Source organism: Ammospiza caudacuta, chromosome 6 (genome assembly GCF_027887145.1).
Source record: "Ammospiza caudacuta isolate bAmmCau1 chromosome 6, bAmmCau1.pri, whole genome shotgun sequence".
Taxonomy (NCBI): domain Eukaryota; kingdom Metazoa; phylum Chordata; class Aves; order Passeriformes; family Passerellidae; genus Ammospiza; species Ammospiza caudacuta.
This window is the reverse complement of record NC_080598.1, coordinates 48,997,660-49,018,442: the sequence shown is the minus strand read 5'-3', so window position 1 is coordinate 49,018,442 and position 20,783 is coordinate 48,997,660. Positions and strand designations below refer to the sequence as shown.

Here is a 20,783-nt window from a genome sequence, read left to right as displayed (position 1 = left end):
ATAGTGTTCCCAGGATCATTAATATACTTCACCTGGCAAAATCCTAAAACACTGGAAAATTGCCATAGCCACATCCTCCCCCAGGATGAAGCCAATGGCTTCACCACTTAGGGACAGCAAAACAAGGAACAGAACAAGAGATAAAATGGCACCTGCCAGGAGGCATGCTGACAGCAATTTTAACAGTATCACAGAGATTATATGTATCAGCATTTTCTTGTGTAAAATGTATTTGGGAAATAATAACTCTTTGATGAGATTTAAGATTATAGTGACACTAGGACTAAGTTCTGGGTTTCACACAAAAATAATGCTTCCTTTTCAGCCACTTTAAGAATTTGAATGCAACATGTTAGTGGAGAAGGTGACCAGCTCTTCTGTGAGCCCTGTGACATTTCTGTGGGCAGCTGTTCTGTACAAACTTTTGGGGTGAAACCTACCATAATCACATGTGACCAAAATCACTGCTAGCATGTTCCTATGGTCCTGGTATCCTGGATATTCCTCAAAGTGTAACAAAAACCTCCCCACATAAGGTGTCTTTTCATCAGTAACAAGACTCTGAGTGTAAGATATGGCTTAACTTCAACTAAAGGATGATACAAATGTTAATTACCTGACAAAAGCTAATATTCTCATAAGGCCGTGCTTGTGCAATTAGTTCAGCTTTGGATTCTCTCCTCTCACCATGAACTATCAGCAATGGCTTCTTCCTTAAACAAAAGGAGATTACCATTAAAACATCAAGTGAATCAGCAATTAGCCTAAACCATTCCTTCATGTAGCTATGGTATCTGGCCCCTAAATCTGACAGTCCAGCAGAAAGATGGCAGTGAAATCAGTATGCCTTTTTAACTAATTCAAAATACAAGTAACTACAATAGAATCTCTAAAGAATAGACACTGGAAAACTGTAACAAAAAAAAAAAAAAAAAAAAAGGGAAACAGGAAGTGTGGAGTAAAGCAGGCACCAAAATAAAAACTTTTATACAAGATCATAAAAGAAACTCTCCCTAGAGCTCGAACAGACAAATGTAAGCTCTCAAAAGCACCAATATACACAATGTGGACCTAAGACAATTTAGTAATTATTATCTACAGAGAAGGTGGAACATTGATAGGGAAAAGGAGAGGGTCTATTCTGGCACTAATTTGGTGTTCACTTCCTAAAAGCAAACTTCTGGTCATGCCAACCAGACCTAATCCATAGGGAGGTGTGTGTCAGGTAAGAGACTGGACCACCAAGAAAACTCAGCCCACTGAGTATTTATGGGTTTTTCAAGTGAGTATCCACAAAGTCCCATGAAGACTGCAGACAAGGAAGAGGGACCTCAAGGCCTTGGGACAACTGGAGCACAAATTGTGTTCTCTCCTGCCAGCTACAGGGAATGATGGGACAGGGTGGAGCTAACTGCACAGAGTACAAGCAGTTAAATGCATAACTACAAGACAGGACTATGGGGCATCCCTTTGCATCCCCACTGGGATACTGGCACACTCAAATATTTCTATAAAGCACCTGCACACGATGGTACAGGGCACAAACAGGCAGAACTGGAGAGCTGTGTGCACTCACAGGGCTTTGATCCATTGCAATTACAGAGACAGGGTGGGATAGCTCACACAACTGGAATATTGCCATGAAGGGCTACATGCTGTTTAGGAAAGACAGGAAGGTGCAGTAGTGGAGCTGTCCTCTACATGAGGCAACACTTGGAACCTATCAATCAAGATGCCAGGGGTTAGGATAAAAAAGCAGATGAGTAGGAGTGACACTGTTGTAGGTGTTTGCTGCTGCCATCTACTCAGCAGGGCTAAGGGGATGAGGCCTTCTACAGCAGCAGTACAAGCAGCCTCAGACCCAGGCTCTTGTGGGGGACTAACTACCCTGATGTGTGCTGGAGAAGCAACACAGCAAAACAAACAGTACAGGAAGCTCCTTGAAAGCATTGATGACAGCTTTCTGACACATGTAGTGGAGGATCCCACAAGGAATGGTGTGCTGCTCAACCCAATGTGGTCCCTTCCAACCTTATCCACTCTGTGATTCCGTGAAGTCTGGTTCTACTGCACTTCCAGCAAAACAAAAAAAAAAAAAGGCACATTATATGCTCACTTCATCTGCAGGAGTTTACAGTTATCAGAAAGGAATTTCAAGCAAACAAGAACTGCTTTCATGACAACACCCATCAACTTACTATATCATATCCATGCAACCATCCTGATCCTTGCCACACAGTTTTCTTGTGCCCTTCCTACATTCTCTCCTTTCTCTTGCACTATCTGGCTCTTGACTCAGTGAACTGTATGGCAAAAAGCTTCTTGTTCCATCTTTACAGGTCATCTACTGCCATCTCATTGAGGCCCACAGTGGGACCTCCTCAGTGTGAACTAATAACAATCAGAAACCAGCTATCCTGAACTCTAGCTATTTTCCAGTCTAGAAAACAGTCAAGAAATCAGAGAACTACAGCTGTGGAATGAGAGAAGAAAGAACACTAAGAGTCTGTGCATATCAAATTGGTAACAATCATCTGCAGTGCAAAGAAGTGCTTATCATTCACTTAGAACCTTGTATGAACAGAAATGATCTGGAAATGTCATCATTTCACCTTTGTAAAATAAACATACCTGAATTCCTGTGGGTACTGTCTTACAAGCCATCCCACATCTATACAGTAGTTAAACTTGTATGTAAGAAAAAGAAAACAGACTCATTAAAAAGAAAAAACAGCTATACCAATGAACTACAGCAAAAAAGCTTTTTATGTTAATCACACAAATATTTACCTCATATATAGCATATTCTAAAAACAGGTGTATTTTTGACTTTTATATGCTTTCTTTCATTCCTCTTTAACAACTAAAGACTGAATTTAAGTTACTCAAAAGTGTGCATTAGTGGTCCTAAAATTTACCATCCAGGGAAAAAAAGAATCACATGCACATAATGTAAAAGCTTAGGTTCAAGGATCATCTCTTTGCCATGTGTTTATATCATGAATGATAGCAAAACTTCTAGGCAATAACAAAGACATTATTCCTAGATTGCAAGGCATTCTTTCTTTCAAAAAACCTCATTTATATTAACATAAATACATGCTTCTCAGTTGCACTTTCCTCAAAAACAGGAGAAAGCAGTTTTATAATTGCCTAAATTCTACAGCAGAACATAGGATGGTGTTTATATTTCAACAAATTGTTCAACAGTTGGAAATATTTAATATCAGCTACATGGCTCAGGCATGGATTACGAAGTTTAAGATTAATGTAGTGAAACAAGCAAGAGAAATCAGCTTGACAAACAGGAAACTCACCTGGGCAGAAGATATGAGAGTTCCAAAAAGAGGAGACAAAATATCTATTAAAATATTAAAGCATAAATAAATAAAAAAGACTTCAAGTAAACATATAGCATCTTGAACAGCTCGATAACTACCACAGTACAAGGGCCAGATTGTTCATAGACCTGGTGTAACAGAGGCATTCACAAGTTTATTGTTCCAAGTATTTCAAGTCATTGACTCTCCTGTGAATCATTTAGGATCATATGCTTAGAAAAATTAATAATCCTCTTAAAGCAAAAAACAAGTTTTAAAAGCTGATTAGGAAAAAGTCCAACATCATATTGAGAAAGGGATATTAAATTGCTCTCTCCTTTATCAAGCGAGCTTGAAGAACTGTGGCAGAGTAGCAGCAATAAGGGCATAGCTAATGCTTATTTATGTGCTGCAGACTGATTGTGGGATATGTGTATCCATAGCTCAATCATATTAATATAGGAAACTGTACACAACTCTCTTATTAATACTTGTTTCTGATTTCGTCTTGTGATGCATAAGATTTTATTTCTAACTACAGGGATGTTTACAGGTGCAGAAAGCTCTTTCCCCCTTACATCAAACAACCACTAACAGAGCATTCCTGAGGCATCCGTATTGTACACCAAAGACTCCACTCCATATTAACTGATAGACAGCTCTCTCCCACCTGAATTTAAACAGATCCATGAACCCCAGACACAGAATTTCAGAAGTACTTCACCTAGTAATAGTGAATTACTAGGTCCAAACTACTCAGTAGCACAAAGGCAAGTGCAAACAACTACTCAGAGAGTTATGCACCCAAGTAAAACACCCCTTTAAGAGCCACAGGGGCTTTTCCCCAGACTAGCTCACAGGGAAAGCAGCAATAAGATGCAGCATGACTTGCCTTGGCTAAATAGTTGCAATTAAGTATCAGCAGATAATGTTTTATACACTATACTTCTAAAAGAGAAAGGTCCAGATAACAGAATCAATTTCTACAAACCTGCGCGTTCAGAATACGAAACCTCAGCAACACCAAGAAGTAGCTGCATTTAAAAATACCCACAAACTAAAAATGAGCATTCCCTTGCTTTCACCCCAAAGCCCTCTTGTAGTAGAAGCCACTCGTTCACCTTTTATGTGCAGGGCTCCAGAATTATAGTTCCGTTCAATTCCTCTGACTTTAGTGAGAAAAAACCTGAAAGGACTGCCTCCAGTCACCAAATCCCAGGTATCTTGGGCTTCACTGGGTGTTACATCATACTCCTCCTCTTTCAGATTCTCTGAGAGTTTGTCATCTTTGCAAAGATTCAAAGGATGCTCTTCGGACACATCGTGTTTTAATTCTTTCACTGTTTCTTTGTGGACATGCTTTTGCTGATCTTCAGGCTCTTCATCACTACTAGAAAGACACCAACCTGAACCTTCTTGGCTTGGTCTCTGTTTTACTGCTGGAGGTGCTTCTGCAGAAAGACTTGTATCAGTGAACTTCACGGGGGAAGCTTTTCTCTTGTGAGCAGCTTTCCTAGCTTCAGAGCATGGATATTGTGGTCCACTAATACTACCACATGCAGCATCCGATAGTGAAGATGTACATGGTTTTTCACTGTCCGAATTTTCCTCGGCACTTTCATCACTGCTGGACACTGTCCATTTACCGTGTGCACCCTCCTGAAGCATGTTCCTAGGAATGAAAAAACACCAAGCAAAAATTGAACGTTTCTGTTATGGTCAAGCCTGTCTCCCTTCCTAGCTCCCACTTGTTTATTACTGAAGAACTGTGCTTCGGTATTTGGCTGAAGCTCCGGGAAATTTCCCAGCGTACAAGGCTTGCTTCTGTGCCCAGGAAACAAAGAAACACGTGCAATGAGGGCAACCAAATAGGAAGCAGCGAATGTGAAAACCTGCACATGGAAAACAGGCTAAGATAAAGGAAAGCATTCTAAAAATCAGATGTGTGATGTGAACGACACAGATATTGCCCCATGGCTGAGCGACCCAGCTCGCCCTGCGGAGCGGACTGAGGAGCCCGGGCCCAGCCGGGGCGGCGCTTTCCGGCAGCCCCGCGGAAACACCCCGGGACCGCGGCCTTCCCCCGTCACCCTGTGCCCCCGGCGAGCCCCTCCGCTGTGCCTCCCCCCTAAACCCGGCGGCAGAACCGGCAGCCACCGCCCCCACCGCGCCGAGGGCCGTGCGGCCGCGGCTCCCGCCATCGCCCCGCAGTGAAAGCAGTGCCCGCGGCCGGGGGAGGCGCCGCGCGGGCCACGGCACCAAAGAGCCCCGGCAGCCGCTCGGGGCCTGCAGCCCGTCAGGCCCCTCGCCAACACTCACTCACCGACCCCACGCCCGCCCTGCCCGCCGCCAGCACCCACTCACCTCACCGCCCCGCCGCCCGCCCGGCAGCGCCCGCGCTGGGGAGCGAGAGCGGGAGCAGGCCCAGGCCCGGCCCGCCCCCTCCGGCGCGGCCCCGCCCCCGAGGCAAAGGCGCGCGGCCGCCGTGAGGGGGCCCGGCAGCTCAGGGGGCTCCACCGCCGAAGCCGGCGCGTCTCAGTGAGCTGAGTTATTCTAACGAGCCTTCATTGGATCTTAATATTAGTTATGGGCAGGTGCGGAATTTGCATAATGGTTCGCTTGGCGCGGTGTTAATTGCTGTGTGTGAAGTGCCCCGCTAACGAGATAACTGCGTGAGGGTTTCGGCAAGGAGAGGAGGAAAGTAGGTGGAACATTAATCAAAGGAGGAGCGCGGCCCGCGTCAAAGCGCGCTTCGGCTGCTGCGGTGAACTGAGCGTTTGGTTCTCGTTTTTCTAATTTATTGTAAGCTTGTGGCTGCAGTTAACAATTTCTGGAAGTGTCAACACGCAGTGAAAAGTGCAGGCTACTCTTGGAAAAGCTTTCCTAAAAATTCAGCTGGTTTGTGAAATTTCCTCAGTGCTTGTCTGCTGAGCTGTGTTTAGCGGTTTTCCCTGAAACGCTCTGTGGATAAACCTTCGCTACTGTCAGATATGATGCCGTATTATCAACCCTTGCTGAAGGTGTTCTGTGGGAAAAGCTCTCAGGAATGTTGGATGGATTCCTGTGTTATGAGTGTAGTCTCTTCTCTGGAAATGCTGTTTTGTCTTCTATAGGTACCTCAGAAAATTTGATGGCTTCTGACTTCACTTTCATTGCACTCTCTCATCATAGTTCCTGTCTGTATAGTGGCTTAATGAGAATTAAACCTATCTGGCATTTTTGAAGAAAACAATGCATGGTCTGGTAGAAGCAAATTTCATGTGATTTGTTTCCCAGAAGTCTGTACTATGTATTCTAAGTTTGTAAAAAGCTTTTTAATCATAAGCACATAAAATATAGCAGTATGAAAAATTTTATTTTAACCTAAAAATCCCAAACTGAATGGACTTGCCCAGTTTCAGTTTTACTGGAACAGAGTAGATGAATAGAGGTGATTCAACAAGTGTTTCTTTTGTTTTTCCTATAACAGTTAAGCAAAATAAAAAATCCTAGGTTAGGTTTATTTGTTTTTAATGCAAATTACTTTCTTTCTGTAGGTTTTTGAAGTGTGCAATGAAGACAGCAAGGGCTATTTAAGCAGAGAAGACTCTACAGTTGGTCTAGTAATGTTTTATTTGCTAGAAACCCTCAAAGGTATATACTTTTTTTATGTTCTGAAGATCCAGCTTATAGATGTCTCACTGTTGAGAAGAACACTGGTCTACACTAATTGGAGCGTGTTGCTGTAGGTGTGGTAAACAGAAATACCTACAAATTCTAAAAGTAATTTTCTAATTTGCACGTATTTATTCCAAAAGAAAATAATCAAACCCCTGGCTTTTCTGTTGAAGGCTGTGATGAGTAGAAGGTTGTATTGTATTTCACATGTGTACAAGATATAAAAAGTGACTTACTGAGCTTGTTATTGGTGTTTGTTAGTGGTACATTCAATTCTTTATTCAGTGGTTTCAGTAAATGTGAAACTGCTACATGTCTCAGTAATAAATGTGTTCTCAAAAATATATCTGGTTTTAGTTTCAGGTAATAGTTGGACATTTTTAGCCATGACTTCTCAAATGTACATCTACAACTGTACAGAAATCTTAAGAAAAGAAAGATTGAGAGAAATAATGTGTTTCCATGCTTAGAGGAAAATACAGGATATCTTGTATGGCTTGATGTAGTTTTAGAAGTCGTATTTCTACTCAAGTAAGTACAAGTGAATTAAAAAAGAGTATGAAGAACACAAAAATTTTAGAATACACACAGTATGTGTGTGTGTCTTTCTCATGGCATGTCAATAAATGAGACTAATTTACTATAAAGTGCATTATATATGTAAAGTATAGAAAGGCTGAATCATCTTTCTTCTTCAGCCTGAGCAATCTTCTTCCCTAATGACCACTGGGGACTAATTATTATTATTATTTTGAAATTAAGCACATATATTACAAAAACTGTCTTGACAAGGTCATAAACAAAATTGTGTCTATGATAATTTAGAGTAAAACCCACAAAAATATTTTAGTAAACTATAAGAGTAGTAATTTGTGATGCATTTCAGCTGTGGGTAAAAATTTTCTCAATGAACTGTGGCCAGATTTAAAAATGCTTAAGGCCTCTAACGTGAGCCCTAACTGCTGAATTATGAATCTCAGAATGCTCAGCTTCTTCCTTATCTATCTTCTCCTAGCTATTTTTACCATATAAAATTAAGTGTTCTGTCAAATTCCCTGGATGTTTCTTCCAGCAGGAGTGCTCAAAACATGCTTAAGGCATTTAAACAAGAGCAGGCTCTGTGCATGAGTCACTGATGGCATCTCCTTGGAAGGAGAATGCAAGTAGAGGACTCCTGGGCAACAGGAGATGCAGGTTTAGTTATTTCTCCCTGAAAAGGTGCCGAGTCACCCAAGTCACACCTGCTGTGGCTTTAGGCACTACTGTGACCATTTGGTCTGTGCAGCTGCACAAATATTAATTAAGAAACCTTTGTTCTAGGTCTGATTCTGTCATCTCGTGGTTTTGCTTGCTCCTTAAGTGGGCCCAATTCCAGCAACTGTTGCCCTTTACCCAATTACTGCTCGTTGTGAAGATCCCTAGGAGGTCCCTGGGGAGGCAGATACTTCTCTTTTTGTGGCTTCTGCTAGTGTGCATTAGGTAAGGTTTGTAGCACAGCCACATGTTTTGCTTTTGCTGATGACTGGGTCCTGAGTGTGTTCCTTTCAACATGTGTGTGGTTTTTAATCTGCTTCTGAGAAACACAACTTTCTCTGTGCACCAGAGAGGAACCAAATACAGATGTTGAAGTCCTAAAAGTCAATTGTTAGGATCCAGTTCTTGAGCATGTTATTGTGCAATTGCTTTGTTGTCAAAATTCACAAAATCCTAGGCTACAGGAGCAGCCCTTCTATTTTTTTTTTTTGGAAACGATTAGGAACAGCCCTGGCAAGGAGAGTCCTTTCAATTGTTTTTGCAAGACATGGGGAATAGCATTCATTATTTCTTAACGTGAAACTGTTTTTCAGCTGCACTACTTACTAACATAGTACTTTCAGTAGAAATGGCAATTGCTTAACATCATCAACTGCAGTCAAGCAACTGAATTTTTTAGTTAATTGTTGCTGCATTTTAGTTTAGTTAATTTTTGCAGTTTAATTTAGTTAATTTTTTTAGTTAATTGTTGCTGCATTTTTTTAATCACGTTTGCATTTATTCTAAAAGTTAAAAGTAATACTAACTTTACCCACTAGATGTCAGGAATGAACTCTTCCTTGGAAAAGCTGAGCTCTAAAAATTTGAATCACATTCCTATTCTGCTTGATTTTTCTAAATAATTTGTAATGTCAATGCTCTATTGTGAGTAAAATATTATTTTAGTATGATTGTTAATAGAAATTTTGAACTTTATGTAATTTTAATGTTTAAAATTAAACCTTCTGAGGCAAATAACTGGGAAAACTGTAACCAGAGATTAAACTCATTGTTGAACTGATACTGTATGTATATCTGCATAAAAATGCTGTCATTTCTGGGAACTAGCAACGTTGTAGGAATCAGGTCTACGTGACTTTTATTTTTTCATTCTCTGACAGTTTGGATCAGTGATCCTCTTTTCCCCAAAATTATTTGAAGTCATCTAAAATGCTTTTATATTTCAGCAACCATTCAGCTAACTAGCTCCTGGCATTTAGTCTTCCAACTGAAAAGGGTACTGCAGGAATTGTAGTCATTAAAAGATGTCATTTCCAAGCTGAAGTTCCTTCCTGGTACTGTTACATTTAGACCTGACTAAAAGCCCTCCCTGCAGTGTTCCTGGGAGGCCAGGCTGTCGCAGACATTTCTCCACAGAAATCCTTTCTTTCAGATTTCTGTGTCTTCTGGAAGGCAGAGGCCTCAGAAGGGAAGGTAAACAATTGTTATCAGCTGCTGTGGAATGCAATAGGATGCACCTTGATTGGCTCATTTTCTATGTTTATAATTAAGGGCCAATCATCAGTGCAAGCTAGGGGACTGAGTCCCTGGACACAACTTTGTTAGAGATTCTTTTCTATCTATTCTTAGCTTAGCTAGCTAGCCTAGCTGCTCTGCAAACCTCTCTCCTTATTCTATTTAGTATAACTATAATGTATTATATCATATATTAATAAATCAAGCCTTCTGATCAAGATACAAGATTCACCGTCACTCTCTCACCAGCTGCACCCACTCAGGACGCGGTAATACCAGGCCCCAATGTCCAGGGTTTTCCTTGAGCCAAGGCTGTGCCTTCATGGAGGACACCAGCAGGTCAGCAGCTGCTGCTGAACGAGGTGCCAGCAGCAGGGCACCCTGGCAGCCAGGGCAGAGAAGGGCAGTCTGAGCTCAAGGCTGCTTCCAGCTGCTCTCCTGGCACATCTCATCAGAGCTTTCTAGACAGGGCCCCCTGTCTGTTTCTATATCTGACATGGTCATGGGGAAGTGTTGCAGGCACGGTGGAACATGCAGCCTTAGCTTAAGTGGTCTCATCATGTTTGGCTTGTCCTTTCTCCAGACTGGAATAAGCTGAGGTTGCTCTGGAATCTGCTCCCATCCCCTCAGGTGGCTGTCTCAGTGCTGCAGCTATGTACAATCTTATACTTGATAACACAGATGGAAGGGTTTAGACTCAGGAGCATGCAGTCACATCAAAAACCAATATAATATAGCTCAAAGTGGACCTCTCTGCTTTATTTGTCTATATACTCCCTTTCTGATCCTTACATTGTTTAAAGATGTTTTGCAGGCATCTCTTGGTCACCTCCTAATTCAATTCTGAAAAATCTTTTTTTTTTTTTTTTTTTTTTACTGTTTTCCTCATGTAATTTAGCTTATTGCTTTTGTACTATAAATGAATTCTGATGACACACTAATATAAGTGAGTATTAGTGAATCTTGGAAATTTGCTAATCAATATGTGTCACTCCAGTGTTCCTGTCAGGTCAAGTTGTGAGGTAGGAACCTGCTGAAAGACACTAAAGGATATATATAGTACATAAAATAAGATGGGTTCCAGAAAAGCTGTAGAAGCATAAATGATGCAAATATTTCTCACATTTCCTCTTATTTTTTTCTATATTTTTGTTGAAGTTTTTATTTTAGACAGATTTACCAAATTAATTTTGATCCAGCTGGTCTTCAGTAAATGCCAATCTGAATATTAAACCAGAAATTTCTTTCATTGTTTAGAGGAAATAACAGATGTGGGTGCTGATGCTCCAGAAGTTAAATTTGAATATTACAGTTCCTTTGTGTATAAAGAACTCAAATTTCTACAAAGTTAAGCATCTTTGTTTAAAACTACTGAGTTTGAGATTTTGATATTGATTAGTACTCTGTTAGGGCTACATATATAGTTCCTTTTTGGATAAAAAAGGTGATTTTATTTTAATTAGAATAAAATATTTTCTTACTTAAATGCCATAGTTGCTACTGTTGTATAATATGTACGAAGCTGGGGAGGGGTCAGGAGAGTCAGACATAGGAGGAATGTCTGGGGTTGTTTAGCCTGGAGAAGAGAAAGTTCAGGGGGACCTTATCATTCTCTACAACCACCTGAAAGGAGGTGGGGGTGTCTTCTCCCAGCAACCAGCAAGAGTCCAAGGGGAAATGGCCTCAAGTTGCCCCCGAGGAGGGTTGGACTGGATATTAGGAAAAATTCCTTCAGCAAAAGGTCTGTGAGGCATTGGGACAGAAGCCTGGGGAAGCAGTGGAGGTTCTGGAGCTATTTAACACACATGTAGGTGCAGTGCTTAGGGACATGGTTTGGTGGTGAACAAGGCAGTGCTGGGTTAACACTTGGTCTGAAAGGTCTTAAGGGTCTTTTCTAACCTAAATGGTGCCATGATTCTAATCTTTCATTCTGTAAATGAGCTGACCATGGCTATTAAAGACATTTCATACAGTTCTGTAATATTTTTAGTGCTTCTATGTTAGGTTTAGCTTGAACTTATTCTTGCCACTCAAAGTGGCATTTCTTAATAGCAACATTATATTGATTAATGACAGAGAAAAGTATTTAGTAACTTTGAGTGTTCAAGCTGGTGATGAAAATTTCTATGAATTTTTTGATAATGATACTGATTAACACACTATTAACATGGGAAAATACTGGACTCCTACATCATAATTCAAGAAATAAGCTTCTCATTTATATAGTCCTGCTTGGGTTTTGTTGTCCTTGACATTACCAATTTATGCTCAAACTTCTGTTTGTAGGGTCATGTGGCAAGTCTTATTGGATAAATTATTCATATAAAAAATGAAGTTACAAAAAACTGAGGTTGCTTTTCTGCTAAATTCCATCTTCCCTTTTGCCACATGACTCCACAGGTATTTGTATCAATATGTTTGAAAGGCATTAGGGAAGCTGATTCTGTTTATGATGCTAGAACACATGCTTATTAAGCCACACCCTTTCTGGTAAATCTTTAATTTAGGCAACAAATACAAAATAAAGATTGTTTGGTTTGGGATTTTTTTCCAGGAGAAAAAGCACATGAATGTCTGAATCAGAAACAGTGAAGATAAAAAGATAGATCATGGATTTGTTAATACCTAGTGGCTTTTATGATTTTTAAGCTGTCCTTTATGTGTGTTGACATAGCTCTGCAGCGTTTTCTAGCAGCACATGAATCGGTGGCTCTCCAAATCATTGAGTGGGTGGGACTCTATTATAGGAGTCATTCTATAAAAGGAAAATTGCATACTGTCATTTTCTGGGCTCTTATGTTAGTATGAAAGAGAAGGAATAAATGGATGGAAAGCTTATACTGCCTTTTTTATAATTTCCCTTCCGTAGTTATCCAATTGAATGGAAAGCTGCTCATGCAGGCAAGTTCAGCATGTTTGGGCAACCTCTGTTATTATAGAAATGGTGCATGTACAGAACCTAGTAGTTGGAAGCAGCAAGACAGTGTAATCCTGGAAAGTGAGATGGTAATAGTTCTTAATATATGATTTTCAAGAAGAAGTAAGCAAAAAGGCACTGGAAATCTGTACACTGATAGACAGATTTAAATTGAGACAGCAGGTGGAGCTGAAGGAGTTGTGCTTTTGAACCACTGCAGGAAGAAGAGAATATGAATGAATCAAAAGGAAAAGAAGTGCAGAGCTTTTGTTATGTTACTAGATAAAGGAAAAATTCCTGTAGAATACAGTTATCTTCTCAAGAAAAGTAATTTGTTTAAAATGAACATAAGTCATATATCAGCAATTATGTGAGAAGAGTATTAATGTGTGTTTACACATTGTACACATTGTACACATTGAGCTGAAGTGGGATCCCTTTTCAAAAAAAAAACATGCATCTGCTGAATTTTTGTGTCAGGATTTTTGCATGTTTTTTGGAGAGACCTTAACTTTTGTGGGTCAGATTTTTGTTTCTTAATTTTTGTTTCACTTTGATTTTAGAATAAACGGTCGATTCAGAGCTTACAAACAATATTTATATTTTAATTTCTTTAATTTTCTGCTCCTTAGAAAGGTAAAGATAAATGTACAAGACTTGCACACAGCATACAGAAGGAATAACCAATTCAGTTTTACACTCAATTTTATTATGGGTTTCACAGGAATCTCTAGCTGGGGTTATACATTATTTCAGACTTGGCTTCTGGGAATGATGCCAGATAGATTGTTTATGCAGCATGGATCTTTATCCATGGCATGCAAATGGCTTAGAAAAGTCCAGGTTTCTCTCCAGTGTAAAGAAACATGAGATGGCAGGTAACAAAAAAAAGTAGAGGTAAACAGAAGTATTATACTCAAGTATAGAAAATATGTGAGAAAAAATTAACTATATTGAAATGTTTTCATGATTATTCTCTAACTTTGAAGGTTATTATTGCAGTTTTATTTTTATTTCTATAATTAAAACTATTCATAATCAGTAGACCTTAGTCGTACATATTTTTAAGGAGGAAAATGAAACTGGCTTTTTTTTTTGGCAGGGAGATTTATTTAATTTTACATTTTTCTAGATCCATTATTTGAAAAGTTTGTTAAGTTTTATGAGGACAATGAAGATTGCACCATTATACAGTAATGAAACAAGTAAATATTTACAGCTCTTGATACGCACTATAAGGATTTTTTCTTCTTAATATTTGAAATATTAATTTAATTCTGAAGCAATTAAGCAAAACAGAACACCTGAAGGAAATAAAAAGACGAGATGTCCTGGATGCAGCAAAGTTAAATCAAGCACTGCTAGGCTAATAAAGATGGTGTTGATGTGGCTGAATGAAGTCGGGCTCAGTGGACTGCAGTGTTCTAGACTGCAGCTCTGTCTGTGGTAGCAGCACCTCCTCCAGCTGTTAGAGGAAACCTCTGGCCATTCCCCTCTCCTATTTGCTGTTACTGCCTCTCATTATGTCTCTGACTCACATTTCCCCACTCATTTATGCCGCAGGTTGTACCAATTCCCTTGCTTGTGGCTGTAGATTTCTTTTACTTCTCAAGACAGACCAAGGAAGGGACACCAAAGGAACGAGGGGTTTTTTTCTCATTCTCATTGGGAAGTAGATGTGGAGATTCTTTCTCATTCCTGTTAAATAGCAAAGGATGTGCCATCACCAAACTGAAAAAGGGAAAACTTTATCAGAAACCTCTGAGCTGATGGATTTTCAGATCCCCTGCCTTTTTCTTCCTGATCTCAGACAGGACTATGGTCTTTGAAAAGAGGGAAAGTGAAACATATGGCAGATCAGATGTTGGGATGATCTGATAAGCATGCATCCAGCTTTTTGCCATGAACTAAAAGTAGCTTTTCAAGTGTTATTTTTAGTGGGTTATTTCAAAGGACTTAACTGTTTCAAGCACTGTGGTTTTGTTTGCCTTGCTATGGTCTACAGTAGGCTTGAGATGCTTTATTTTCCAGATGAGTCTGGAAGTGAATTCATAACCTGAGTGATTGATCAGCTGATATTGCACTGATATAATGCATTCAGCAGGATTAAACTGAACTAATAAATTGAGTAAGTGGATTGTAACATTTGTGAAAAAAAATTAAAACACAATGTTCAAATTATCCAAGTTGTCAATGAAAATGGTAGATTTGAAAAGTAATTTTGAATATCTTATAGTTATTTTCAAAGCTTTGCAAATTTCAAATTTTCAATTAGTTTGTTCAGTTTTTCAAAATGTCTACTTGTAAAATGAAAACTTAAATAAGAGAGTTGTAGATGGAGGCACATTACTTTTGGAGAGTTCACACTGGCAAAAGGGAATAGTCAGTATAAAATTTGTTTTAGATTGTTCATCTTTATATAGTTGCCTTTCTAAAACATTTTTCTAATGCAGCAACTTAGAGTGTATCATCATTTCAAAACTGGGAATTGATTAGCTTGCATGCAAACATTGTATTAAGTAGTTTTAAAAAACACCCTAATTTACATTATTTTTCTCTTGCCTATTCCTAATCTTAAAGATAGAGGATTTTTGCCTTTTGAAGACTTCAAGAGAGCTTTCAATTCTGTTTCTTCTAAGTTATCTGAAAAAATCTTATTTGAAGCCACCAGGTAAGATTAACAAATTGATCCATATTCCTGGATAGAAGTCTTTTTGTTCTTTCAGTTAATTGAAATTATTAGATTTTATCATGCAGCTGAAGATAAAAGCTTCAGCACCCATTATTGTTTCAGTGCCTTTATTAATAAAGATTATACACAGATTATTGTGTAAATAATGCAATAATTAATATAAATTTTATAACTAGTATTTTTAAAATAATAATAAACAAATAACAGGTACATAAGATAATTTGTTGCCTGTCCTGTTTCTTAAGAAGCTTAAAACTATTTGCTTTTACATTTTTCTCTTTTAATCAGGAAATGCGTGTTCAAGAGCTGTCTCAATGAAATTTAGTTAAACAGGAGTGTATATTGCAAGGTAGTAGTGGTGAGATTTCTTGCAAGGTGAGATTGGCTCAGAAGTGTGGATGTTGAGCTTTATTTAGGGAAACAGAGCTAAGGCTTTTGTCCTAAATTGATCTGTACAATTGGATTAAGACTGTATGAAAAGAAAGCCATAAGAAATATTTTTGTCACAGATATTTGTGAGAAGTTTCATGTATTTGTGACACAGAATCTATATTACAATAGATTGTTGTAACAAATGAAGCATATTTCATATTTGTTGATACATTTCTTGTTCTTCCCTCTTTTTACCACAGAGATCAAAATTAAATTTTGTGACTGAACATAATTTCAGAATGTTTCTTTTATGTTAAGTAAAATAATGTACAATACTTAGTTCTTTAAGAGTTTTTAAATGTGATGACTGACCAAATGTGAGTTCTGAAATTATTTGTGTATTAGCAATAAATACAGCAGAAAGGGATCAGGTCTGTAGAGCAGGAATTTTATGATGGGGACCCATTATCTGTATTGAGGGGGTTTCTTGGCCCAATTCTAGTCTGGTCAACAGAGGGTGGAGTCCTTTGGGTGCATGCCAGGAGCATACCCTCAGTTTCATTTCATCTGGAATAAATGCAGTTTGTATACTGTGAGCACTGTGATGTTCCCCATAGTACAGTCAGTAATGGAGACAGGGAAATTCAACATAAAAAAGCATTCCAAGTCTACAGTAAAGCATAGGTAAATATTGAGACAAGGGGAAAAAGTTTAATTTGTATATTCAGAGCTCTGTGATATTGTTAAATGAAAAGGGTTCCTTATGTTTATTAATAAAATTCTCTTTGGTGAAAGTGCTGGCTTCAGACTGGTTCCTTTAATTTGGAATGCATTTTTGCATGTGTTATTTTCTTATAGTTTAAGTAAGATGTTGCAGAAAAAGCCAAGTCTATGCCTAGTGTCACAAAGGCAGGAACAGAAGGGAGGTAGGAAAAGAGTTAAAGGCACATTCATGATACTTAGCCTGTCTACTTACCATGCAGAGCAGGAAATTTTATGCTATGGAATGTAATTCTCAACATATTCGGAGATGTAAAATTGAAAACAAGTGTATTCAAGCTATGCAGAACACAAGGAAGGAATAATACCAGTAATTGATTTGCATGAAGAGTAAAGGGCCCCACCAGAGTCATTTACCTTTCAGTGAAAGTAGAGTTGATTTGTAGGTATGCAAAATGCTCATAATAGGGGCATATATACATATTGAACTAATTTTAACAAATTTGCAGCTTGAAAATGGAATCCTTTTCTTTATCATTCATATATATGCCTTATTAATATTAAAAATCTTAAATGTTCAATATAACGTGGCAAAAAAGAACACTGGATTATTCTGGATTATTCTACTAACCTACCTGTTAAGAGCTTTTATGCTCAAAGTCTTTATTTGGCTACAAAGGAGACCCACTTGATACTTAAAGCCAGTATTTATCTTTACTATATACTAAAATCTTAGCAATTTAATTAAAGAATTATTTTTAATACAGATTTAATAATTGAAAAAAAAAAGAGAGATAAAAAAGTACTATGCAGCAAAATGTCTTAAAGCAGTTGTTATGCACCTCCTACTACCTATCCCTTTCTCTATGGTTACTCTCAACCTTCTCAGTCCCCAAGCTCACAGGTTCAAGGCACGCATGGTAGAGTGAATTTCCATTATCCTGACTTTTTCACCAGAAGGAGTGTAATATTCATGTTGTCTTGTCTCTCTAGCATCTACTTTGGGTTATTTAAATATGTTTGCCTGCCCAGTTTACACCTTTGTCTTTCTTCTCAGGTCTGCAAGCCCACATTGTATTCCAATATATGGCACAAACTACATATTTCAGATATTTGTTCTTTGCTCTGTCACCTACAAAAATATTTTTGTCCAGTTCCTGTGTCTGCATGTCTTTAACTGACCATAAATGAGTTTTTAGTCTTGGTCTTTCAGTGTGCTTTTCACTTTTAGCCTGTGCCCTGTATTTTAACATCCCATGCCTTTACTACTCCATATGGCATGTTATTGCATCTGCTGTCATGCCAGGCCTGTATTTCTCTACATAAATATATAATTTTACATAGAAGAAATTCTTGTTACTACTATCTGTGTAAAGCTATGTTTATGCTGCATAAAGTTAAGCACAAATTACACATAGCCACCTGGTCCTTTAAAGAGATGTTGCTACAGATAAAGCAAGTGGAATCTCCAGGGCAGGTCAAACAAGTTCAGACAAGTTCAAAGCCTGAAAAGCCTCAGTCCTTGCAAACTCTCTGCAGAGTTTGTGGCCTGTTCCTTGGAGTGGCTGTACTGAATTTACTGAAATCTCTTGAGGACCATATCTAATCTCATCTCAGACTGATAAAATAATATTTCATGTAAGTGTTCTTTCTCCTCAGGTGTTGTTTTCTTACAAATGTCAGTAATATACTGCATACAGCTGTTGCTGAAGTTTGGAGAATATGGACAGGTTTTCAGTTTATATTTGATTGTATTAACTGACTGTAATCTTGCCTGAACAGTAGAGTAACATTTGTTTCTGATCTAATGTTGCAACAAAATGATCAGGGGTTTTATTCGACACCTGACGTGCACCTGATTAGAATGCCATTGAACCACAAAACCTCAACATTCTGGACACAGGAGTTGCAGAAGTGGCTGCTAAGGTAAATGGTGTGGTCCTCCATGGTGGGGTTCTCTGTAAGGGGTAACACACCCATGAGAAGAAGAATTGCTTTATGCTATTGCTGCTGCTCTTCATGTAGCTACAAGTATATGAAGTGTGCCAAGTCCTTTGCAACAATTATTTGTGATAAATGGCCATCTGTAAGTGAATATGTTGTCATTTAAGGTGGGATTCAAATTCTTAAAAAGCAACTTGAAGTACTGTTTTCCTTTTTTTTTTTATGAATATGAATGTCATATTTGAATTATATAGTATTATTAATTACATATGCTGAAAAAAAATTTGTCCTAGCTGTAACATTTGCTCAGAAAAACAGTCTATTTGTGTGTTAAAGCCTCAGAGCATGATAATGGGAATAATAACAGTAGTAAGCTGAAAACCAACCATGTGTAAATGTGGATGAACCTATAAATGATGAAAAATGTCTTACAAACCAAAAGTGGACAGAAAATTCCCATAAAGTTTTTAAAGCTAGCAAGCATAACTCAGATCTTAAGGAAGAAAAGAAGGCATTCATGATCAGCTTTTTATGCTACTGTGCCTTTAGATTGATAGTATCTCACAGTAGAGGTATATTATTACTTTTGTATGTATTGGTACTTTCCATACAAAAAAATGACCTAATTGTCTAATTTTTCTTTCATGTAATTATCTAGTAATGAGAAAATAACCTGTTTTTCAGAGCCACCCCATGGAAGAAATCTTATGCTCTTCTATGCAAGTTTGATTTATAGACATGTAGTGCAGAGCACAGTGAATATGAGACATTCATCTTCCTATGGCTAGTTGCTATGGAAACATAGTACACAGTACAATGTCATTCCAGCTCTGGTGATGCCTGCAGTAGTTTATCCCTTTGTTGTTCTTGTTTCTTAAGCAACTGTCTTGCAACCTTTCATATTATCACACTTCATCACCTATACAAATCTTTTTCCTTATCTCTTGAGGACCATATCTAATAGAAAAGATCCATTTTTTCTCTATCTGTACATGTCAGTATGTTTTTGTTTTTTTCAGTCATGGGTTAAAAGCTTGTCCCATGCCCAAAAATAATATGCCATTGTCCTAACATTGGTAAAAAAAGATGCAAACAAGACTGCACATCAGAATGTAAGGCATCTGTGTCAGCATCTTTATTTACCATTTCCTGTCAGGGACTAGAGTTAAGAATTATTTTCTCCAACCAGTATCCTACCCAAGGAAGACAGAAAGGAAAATTAATCAGACTGTCCCACCTGTCCTTAGCTGGTATTTGTGAAGTGTACAAAAATCCAACAACTGTCTCAAAATACTCCCTCTGTTTCATGCTTGTGAGGGAACAATTGGAGAAATAAAAGGAGATCCTCATAATTTACCTGAAAAAATACTAAGGGTGTTATGGGGAACAGGAGTCAAATTGAATGTTTATTGCATTGGCAGTCTGTACCCCAACACAAGTTCTTTGTTGAGGCAGTATCTGTTTGATAATTCGGTGCACAGGGAGCCAACACATTAACGAAAAGTCTGTGTCCCAGGCTCTGTGTAAGTGGGGTGATACTTTGCAAGCAAACTTTGTCAGCTAACACCTAAAGATAGATGTATCTTTTGGGTAGTAGTAGTACTAATGAGGTTTGTTTTGTTTTTCCTGTCTCTAACTCTGTTGCCAATTCTGCCATCCAATTACTTAACAAACTTTGCTCTTTGTGGTGGGCTGACCCCAGCCAGTGACTCACTGGCTGCCCCCGCAGTGGGGCGGGGCAGAGAATCCAAGGAGCCAGAGCAAGAGAACTCGTGGGCTGTGATGAGGACACTTTAATGAGGGAAGCAAAGCTGAGCGTGCAAGCTAAGCAGAATACAGAATTTATTCACTACTTCTCGTCAGCAGGCAGATGTTTAGCTGCTTCCTGGAAAGCAGTACAGCTAATCATTACTTTGGGAGATAAACTCCATAACCACAAACTTCCTTTCCTTCCTTGTCTGTTCCCTAAACTTTAATTGCTGAGCATGACATCAAAGGATCATAGAATGGTTTAGGGTGGACGGGACCTTTAAGCATCATCTAGTCCAACTCCCCAGCCATGTTCAGGGACATCTTCCCCTAGAGCAGGCTGATCAGAGCCTTGAGCATTTCCAGGTGTGGGGCATCCACAAGTTTTCTGAGCAACCTGTTCCAGTATCTCACAACCCTCACTGTCAAAATTCTTCTTTGCAGCAGACCCTCTTAATAATTAAAACTATTGTCCCTATCTTGTCACAAGTAGTAAAGATATATCTGGCACCAAATCATTCTAACAAAAACTTTAAATATATTTTTTAGTGGTTATAACACAAGTCTGTCTGTTATCCCAATCCTACATAAAATTCATTTAAAAATCTGACCTCTCTTACTTATCACTTTTTCTGAAGAAAGT

General features: G+C 38.6%; 1 protein-coding gene and 1 long non-coding RNA gene across 2 annotated transcripts in view; one reads left to right on the top strand and one right to left on the bottom strand.

Moving 5' to 3' along the window:
• The window catches only part of TDP1 (tyrosyl-DNA phosphodiesterase 1), a 35,913-nt gene extending 30,061 nt beyond the window's left edge, over window positions 1-5,852 (bottom strand). The window contains exons 1-5 of the mRNA XM_058806913.1: window positions 5,690-5,852; window positions 4,442-4,992; window positions 3,318-3,361; window positions 2,632-2,687; window positions 617-713 (exon numbers count right to left, since the gene is read on the bottom strand). Of these exons, the coding sequence (XP_058662896.1) occupies window positions 617-713; window positions 2,632-2,687; window positions 3,318-3,361; window positions 4,442-4,988 (744 nt within the window). The 5' untranslated portion in view covers window positions 4,989-4,992; window positions 5,690-5,852. The remainder of the gene's footprint in view (window positions 1-616; window positions 714-2,631; window positions 2,688-3,317; window positions 3,362-4,441; window positions 4,993-5,689) is intronic.
• A 1,052-nt stretch (window positions 5,853-6,904) lies between these two features.
• On the top strand, window positions 6,905-15,843 carry LOC131558856 (uncharacterized). The gene is made up of 4 exons (XR_009274838.1): window positions 6,905-6,953; window positions 8,298-8,456; window positions 15,244-15,334; window positions 15,644-15,843. It is a non-coding gene; the product is annotated as an uncharacterized LOC131558856 (long non-coding RNA).
• The last annotated feature ends 4,940 nt before the right edge of the window (window positions 15,844-20,783 follow it).